Raw genomic sequence first — 8,346 nt, 5'->3', positions numbered from 1 at the left:
ATATAAGAGCATAAAGGATGACTTGTTCGGATGGAGAGAATCTCTGTACTTTCCTTAAACATGTACGAAAAGGTGCGAAAGGAACTTAGTTATTTTTTTGTCTGTGAAGGTAGAGGATTCGAAATTTTTTTCTTTTGGGTTCATAAATATGATATCCATAACCGACTCCGCAAGTCCGCAACACCTATTTAAACGAGTGATATCGCCCGCCACCTGCGCAAGCAAATGTATTGACGCTATTGGTTTTTTCTGATAAGAGACCGTTTGGTTGAAGAAATACGTGGCTAGCTCATTCTTTCTGGATTTTAGAGACTGTTTGGTACAGAATACCAGAACTATCTTTCCTTCTCCACCAAAACTAACGTCACCTTCCAAACCCTCTTCTTTCCTCAGTTTAGTCTCCGAAATCTAAACCAGGGTTGCTTTGCTCATGATTATCCTTTTTTATTAACGGTGGAAAAGAACTCCACTTTAAAAAAGTTTAAGTCGACAGAAATCACAATATGTCACTCTTCGATTGGAAGATTTTTCCACCTTATCTATCCCTGCTGTTGTGACGTTTACATTTGTTTTTCTATCTCTTCACACTCAATGAATCAATGGAGGTTCGACCTTTTTCTTATTCTTATTCTTACTTGCTTTTGTGTTAGAATGCTTTTGTTTCGATCTGTTACAGCTAATCATGTTATAAGAGTATGCTGTTCTTCACTCGCAACTGTTTCTATTTTCTGTTCTTTTGAACGCAAAAACTGTTTTGGGTAACAGAGGAACCGGAAGGTGTTTACCAGACTTAGTTTGTACCTCTTAGTTGATTGATCTGATCTCGTCTTTTTATATAATGAACTCATAAATTATTTGCACAGAATTCTGAAGTGACAGTGATGTTTTCTAAAAATTGAGTAATCTACATGTTCTCTGTGGAAAATCGTATGCGCTACTTGATCATCACCAGAGGTTGTGTTTTCATTGGATTGAAACAGTGAAAAGCCACATGATTGCATTCTGAGTGCCATATGAGCTCTTGCTTTGTTCTTAGTTTTAACAGTAGGCCTTACCATCACATTCCTTTGGTTTTTACTCTAGATCATCCATCTTCGAATTACAAAGAAATGCGCAGTAGTCTCCTGTCTGTCACATAACCCCACAGGCGACATCAGTGAAATTTCTGTTTGGTTCTTGATTAGGACATTAGAGGTTCAATTCAGGAATTCTTTAGGCATGTCATAAAAGCTGATATTATACCTTCTGAAGTTGGGGTCATATCTTAATCGACTTGACTACTTTACTTTTAACCCCATTAAACTCTTTTCATTATTATTACTATTTGAGTACTTATTATATTATACACTTCTATGCAGGGGTATGTAGTCTCTCGGAATTGAATTAGCAGCCTGTAGTATTCTTGTTTTGCAGCTGAACTAGACCTGCCAAGGAGTGTGTGGGGTTAGCTTCATCAAAGCTTTGGAGTTTGCTTTGGAGAAGTAATGATAGTCTCCGCCCTTTTAACGTCAGTGGGAATCAATTCGGGCATTTGTATTTTATTTTTCACATTATATTCTATACTGAGGAAGCAGCCAGGAAACATCCATGTTTATGCCCCTCGCTTGATAGCTGAAGGAAAATCTGAGCTTAAGGATGATTTCAATTTAGAGAGGTTGTTGCCTTCTGCTGGTTGGGTGCAAAGGGCATGGCGACTTTCTGAAGAGGACCTCTTGTCTGCAGCAGGATTCGATGCGGTGGTTCTGATGCGCGTCTTCATCTTCAGGTAAACTTGAGCTTTCCAGAGAAACTAGGTCTGGAAACTGGAATATCATTTACATTGACAAGAAATCATATTACAAATTGACTGAAGTTTCATATCTTGGATCTACTAGGCTCATAAAACACTGTCCTTCACATGCACATTTTTGTGAGATGGTGCATGGATATCTTTTGGTGATTATAACACCAAATTTTATTCTAATGTAGTAATTAATCACAGTTATGATTTATTGCTGTTGCAAATATTAAATCTGTCACTTTGCTATGCTACTCAATAAGTGCAAATGTAACACTTCTAGCAAAGCACTGACTCCAGTACCCAAGTCCAATGCATACCATGAACAATTGCTAAAAAATGATAGACACATAAATAGTGGAGATTACACCATCATGAAACCTAACCGGAAATTTAAACATCAGCCCAACGTAGTATTACCATTTCAACGAGTAATCAGAAGCTATTGTTTTCTGCTCATACTCCTAGCTGAACCTTGTCTAGAATCCAGGAACTTTCTGATTGATAAAGTGTGATTCTTCAACCAACAACACCAAAGACCAAGCAATATTTCGATGACTTAAAAAACCTCCTTCCATCTCACAAGCACAAGACAAAATTCCATGCAATTATCGTGCATTTTATGGCTGTTCCTGTCTTTCCCATTCCCAGTCCTGGAAGAATCTGGAGCTGTGACTATAACTGATTATTCATCTTGATCAAGGGGAATGTTGCTAACCCTAGTTGAATTAGGTCTTCTAGGTTTTAGTTGATCATCAAGATCATGTGACCTTGTCTTCACCTTTGACATATCAAGTCTCAGTAAATTAGTAGCAGCAATCTCATCAGTTGAAAATTTCTGTACTGCTACAGCCTGCTCAGGTGCAAGCTTTGGAACTTTTATTCCGATTCTGTCATGGTTCATTCAGCCATGGCTTTGATACCATTCTGATGTAGCCCAGAAGGATTGACTGCAATTACTGAGTCTCTAAAAAGAATCTGATGTAGCCTCAATGGAATGAAGTTCAATCTGCCAACATCTTGATCAGAAATAACTCCAGGCTCAGACAATTAGGATTTAGGGTAGGTTTGGTTATGGCCTCTAGGAAGATTTTTGTGGTTAGAGATGGAGATGGTTAATATGAATAAGTGTGGCGTTCTCAGATCAGAAGGTTAGGTTAGGTTTCAGAAGGAGAAAGTTAGGTTGCAGGCACTTGTAGATATTTCTTGAAATTTGGGAGAAACTGAGATATTTCTTAGTAGTGGGATTGGGGGGCTCAGAATCCAATGATACTTGAGTTGAACCTAACATGTGATGGATGAGAGTTATGCTCTCCAAATTAGGCTGTATTTGGCTGGGTAACTTACGCAGGTTCATGATTTTAGGGTTTCAAACAAAAATTGGCTAGATCTAGGGTATGGCTGTTCAGAAAGATATGATTTGGATTTGAGGTAAGGGGGATAAGGAGGCTAATGTGTGCAGTTTTGTTGAATCTTGATGGAGGTTTTGGATATGGGGTTTCTTGATTATTAAGTGAAGCAAGGACTGGACCATGGGTAGGGGATCAAAAATAGAAATTAAGGGGAAAGGAGAAAGGGGATGGGGTATGGACTGCTGGATACCTGGATGGTTGAGTTTTGTGGAGCTTCGGATTGGGTGGAATGTCTTTTTTGAAGACTGTCAGTTCAGCCACTACAAGGATCTAACTTGACCTCAACAAGAACCCTTGGTTTACTGAATCCTTGGGGTTACTTTTACCAATATTGACATAAACAGCAATGCACTAACAAAATCACATACAAGAAACACCCGAACTTTTAAGAGAAATAATTAATAATCAGTGTGTAGCATCCTCCATTAAGCTGGGACGTCTATTTATAACAAAAACACTAGAGTCCTATTAAAATTAGGACTTGTAAGACTGACTGAAACTTGTGTGGCAATTAACTGGACGCCTCCTACATTGACTGGGCTAGCGAAATCATGGGTTGCCTTACAAGAATAAATGTTCAAGCATAAAGTATACGTCAATAAGAAGACTGAAAGCCCAAAATGACATGCTGCCCCTGCCTTAAAGTTGTGCAGATTTACTAAACTGCCACTATCCAACCAAAGTTACATGAATGTTCAAAAAAAAATTAAAAAAAATTAAAAAAAGGAATTTAAATATAGATTATAGAGTACCATCTAGCTATGGTGTGCTGCTGGAGCAAGCCTAGGGGCTTCCCTTGGCCTTGGTCTTCCACCTAGTGTGAGAGGGTGGTCTTGCATCAGAATCAAGCTAGATGTGGGCTAATCTGGTTATGGGTTTGTTTGGTTACAATTTAGTTGATTTACATGACAATGGAGCTTTAGCAAACTCGGGAGCTATCCATGGAGGGCTGGTCAGATCTGACATGGAAGGGCTATTATAGCCTTTGTAGGAAGAGGAAAGGAGCTGTCCATCCTAGCTGTGAAGTTGCAGGTAATACTTAAAGGAATACAATATTGCATCTAGCAAGGTTTCCTGGCCATCTCTATCAGATCTTATTGTAAATTAGAAATTGACATTATCAACATGAAAGTTCAAGGCCCTTGGAAAGTTCAACATCTGAATGGGAAAATCATTCAGGAGGATGCTTTGCCACGGGAGAGGAAATTTTGGCATGTGCCTGCAAATTAAATGGCATCTGACAGTTGGAATGTGCTCAAGTGTTGTGAGAGCCTGCAGAGTTTCCTAGAGAGTTAGGGGATACAGTACAAGACGATGTAGAGTCACATGTTTATTACGGTTGTAACTGGGTGTTTATTCCTGTTTGAGATTTTGGCCAAAATGGCTGGGTGGGATTGGCTTGCTAGTCTGGAATCTCCTCCACGACTTCAGATGGTTAAAAGTTAGTTTCTCAAAAAAGTTAGGCTCTGAGGTAATTTCTTGGGTGCTCAAGAACTAGGCTATAGTCGTTGAATTTAGGTGGAACTATGATTGAATATAGGCTGTAGCATAGGCAACCTTTGGTTAAAATCTTGCAAGGATCTAAGGGTTGGTTGATGTAGATCTTAGTTGGAACCGTGTTGGTCGGATTAATCTCAAGAAAGAAGGGTGTTAATGAATCTCTTAGATTTCCGCTGCAAAAGGGGTATCAAATGTGGGCTGTTTTGTAAAGGGAACCAGTGGGTAAACTTATGACTGAAACTACAGGTTATGGCTGGATCAGTGAAATTGCAGCCTTGCAGGTATGGTTTACTGGAGGATTGATGGGGCTTTAATGGAGATTCAAGGAACACAAAATAAGGGGGGTTTTTTTTATGTTTTTCTTTTGGGTGGGGGTGAAGAAGGGAATGGATTGAGCTGGATCTTCAAGAATACTTCTCTGTGGTTGCAGAAGCTTGTATAGGTAAATCTTTGGGCAGATTCCTTGTTGAGTAGATGAATCTTCAACAATTGTTGAAAGCAACTTTAATGGAACCTCCCGAGCTTCTCACTGATTAGGACTTAAGGAGTCGACTAAATTGATGAGTCCCAAGAGCAGCTTGAACTTTAAGCACCAAGAATTGACAGCCTAGACTTGAACAGTATGCAAGGGTCACTCTACAGTGGAGAAGAATGCACTAGCAGCTTTTCTAAGAAAAAATGATTAAAAGCCTCAACCAAATGAGGACCAGAGCCGATATCTTGTCAGAACCAATTTACAGGGTCCAAGTAAGGGTGTCAAGTGGCACAAGTATGGTACAGAAAATGCCTACCCATAACTGAAACCATAACAGATAAAATCTACTTTTTGTGCAAGCGTTTCTGTACCACTACTGTACAGTATGAAAACAGTATCTATAAACATTATATAGATGATGTTACAAGTATTAAATGGTACAGGAATGGTTTTATTACTTATTAGTGTAAATAATACGAAATAAGGCATCAGATTGCCTATTTATATACTTATTTTCTTCTAATAAAACCAAAGAATAGACATGCTTGTACATAAAGACCGGTATACATGTCATGGATTCGGTATATACCGATGGTTTCGAACCAGAAACCATTTCTGTTCTGTACTGCACCAGATACTGTTTTCAAAAGCCATGTTGTGGGTGGTTTCGGTTTCGGTTTCAGTACTGAATTGACACCTTCTGTCCAGAAAAGGCTTCTTGAAATGTTGGTTATGGGGCTTACAGGGTAAAAATAGGGTAGATTCAAAAGAGGCCCTCACTTGTCGATGTTTGATTTATGGTTTGAGGGATGTACTAGGTTAAGGTTACATGAAGGTGAGAAGGGTGAAACTAATTTAAAAGAAGGGGAAGAAGTTGCCTGTGGGATGGTTTAGGATCTTAGGAATATGAAGTCAATTTTCTTGAGACGGGAAATCTGGGTATTTAGGTGTGGGGATGGGGTGAAACTTGGAGAGGTTGTAGCCTGTAGGTAATGATATATAGGGATGATCCTCCATTTGATGCTTGCCCATTGGGTAGATTGCGCTAAACCTAGATTCTTGTTTTTTTTCTTCTTTTTCCCCGGTTTAGGGAGTCCAACAATTTAAGAAAATAAAAACCTTGCTGCTGATCTTGCCCTTCAGTGGGAAATATGAAAGATGGTAGTGACATGGTGAATCCACAGCGTAGACAAGCATCTTGAACCTGAAACACCGAGAATCTTAGCCACCTTGGACTTTAAACACCAAGGATCTCAGTAGAGGTGGAGCTACACTTTGTTCCCCCCCCCCCTTTTTTTTTAAATTTCTTATAATAAGCCAAATTTGGGTTGTTTTGGGGAATTTCTTGGTCTTTCAACCCTCTTCTAGTGTGAAATATCAACATTTGCCCCCCCCCGCCATATTGGAAAAAAATTTCAAGGGTGAAGGCAATGGGTAGAAATGTCATTATGCCCCCCTACAATGTTGAATCCTAGCTCTGCCCCTAGATCTCAGGTGTTTGGACTTTAACCACCAGGAAACCCCAATCTAAACTTTGGACACTGGGTCAAATAATCCAAAAAGGGAATGACCCTAGCTGAAGCTGGAAATTATATATTCTTTGCTGAAGGGGTTAGATAGCTAAACAGTGGAAATTATATAAACTTATTTGTTTCTGTATTCTTTGCTGAAGGAGTACAAATAGATGGCTAAATGGATTTACAACTCAAAAAACTAGGAATAAAATCTTCTTTTTTTGGATGAATGAAAGAATTCATTAACCAAAAGGGGAAAGGGGGGGGGGGGGTGGTGGAGATACAAGAAATAGGGCTGACTGGCTGAGCCCAACCAAGCCAAACGATCCTCAGCAAAGCAGCTCAAGGAACAATAACAAAATCATAAGGCCTAGTTCGAGACAAATTCAGGAAACAACCTAACATTTTCTATTTTTCTTCTCATTTTTCTTGGAGGCATGAAGCTCCAGAACAAAGTCTTAATCCAAATTGTGATGACCTCCAGTAAACTGGTTGCTGCGCCTGCAATCCCAAGAGGGGGAGAGAGGATTTCAGAAGAAGGGGAGTCCTTAGGCTTAAAGGAAGAAGGGATGACTGAGTAAGGATCAGGTGAGGGGGAAGGGAGGATAGGGTGAGGGGGAAGGGAGGATAGGGTGAGGGGATTTGGTTGGGTCGAGAGAGGGAAGTGGGTTATGAGTGCAGGGGTTGAGGGGAGGGGATAAGAGTGGTTGGCCCATCATGAGTGGGGAAGAGAATTTTTAAGAAGGCAAATGGGCCACAGGGCCCAGAGAAGGAAGTGGAGGGGAGAGGACCAAAGAGGGACCTGGAGGGTTGGGACTAGATTGGCGAGCCGAGATGGGGGGTTAGTCCAAGATAGGGCCGAGGGGTAGTCTAACCAAAGCACCCCTAAAGGGGGGGGTATTTCATGAACAAAAAAAAGTGATGAGGGGGACCACAGGGGGAAGAGAAGAGGGAGTAGAATGTAGCAATGGAGAGTGACCTCATGACAAGGAAACCAGAAACATGCAGCCAGTATTAGAATTGGAAGAAAGTGCAGGAGCGATTGGCCTAGGGGAGGCAGCGTTGCCAGCAGGGAGGTCAATGTTAGGGAGGGAAGCAGGGGGATCCTCTACGACCAGGATAGAGAATCGATTTTGGCCATCAAGAGGGTCTGACAAAGTCATTGGAAGGGTAGATTTGGAGCGGCGGCGGTAGGATTGTAGGGGCCTACATTGAGAGAAAGTAAAGGGAGCAGCAGCTACAATGGCAACAAGGTGGGGTTGAGGGAGATGGAATAGGAGAGGGTTGTCCTTGGGGAGATGAGGCTGAGAGGACTGGCAAGGGAGGTGCCCGAAGGCACTACAGGACAAGCAATGCTGTGGAAGCCAATCAAATTGAACCTCTCGTCCAAAGCAGCGACCAATTTCCTCCTTAACAAAGATGGAGGATGGCAAAAGGAGATCCAACTATGACTTCGATGCACAATGAGCAAAAGAGAGTCGGTCCTTTAATTTAGTTTTGGATTAGAGAGATTGAGGGTCCCTGGGCTGGAATCAACCAAGCTCAACCCATTTTCACACCAGTAATAGCGAGTAAGGCCCAGGAATGAAACCCATAGGGGAAGGAAAGAGTGGTTCTCATGGCATAACTGAAGCTTCCTGTTCCATTTTTTGAGAAATAGAAGGTGTT

At 40.9% G+C, this 8,346-nt stretch overlaps 1 protein-coding gene across 5 annotated transcripts in view; it reads left to right on the top strand.

Annotated features, from left to right (window-relative positions):
• Nucleotides 1-216: 216 nt before the first annotated feature.
• The window catches only part of LOC149006633 (hyperosmolality-gated Ca2+ permeable channel 2.3-like), a 43,780-nt gene continuing 35,650 nt past the window's right edge, over nucleotides 217-8,346 (top strand). For 2 of the 5 annotated variants that reach the window (XM_089164800.1, XM_089164795.1), the window contains exons 1-2: nucleotides 218-605; nucleotides 1,359-1,765. In XM_089164800.1, the coding sequence (XP_089020926.1) occupies nucleotides 1,485-1,765 (281 nt within the window). In that variant the 5' untranslated portion in view covers nucleotides 218-605; nucleotides 1,359-1,484. Of the gene's footprint in view, nucleotides 778-1,358; nucleotides 1,766-8,346 lie in introns of all 5 variants that reach the window. The other 3 variants (XM_089164799.1, XM_089164796.1, XM_089164798.1) reach the window with 3 other exon arrangements.

The sequence above is a fragment of the Hakea prostrata genome, chromosome 8 (genome assembly GCF_041222555.1).
Source record: "Hakea prostrata isolate BN-2017 chromosome 8, UWA_Hpros_2, whole genome shotgun sequence".
NCBI classification, from domain to species: Eukaryota; Viridiplantae; Streptophyta; class Magnoliopsida; order Proteales; family Proteaceae; genus Hakea; species Hakea prostrata.
This window is presented reverse-complemented; position numbering and strand designations above follow the sequence as displayed.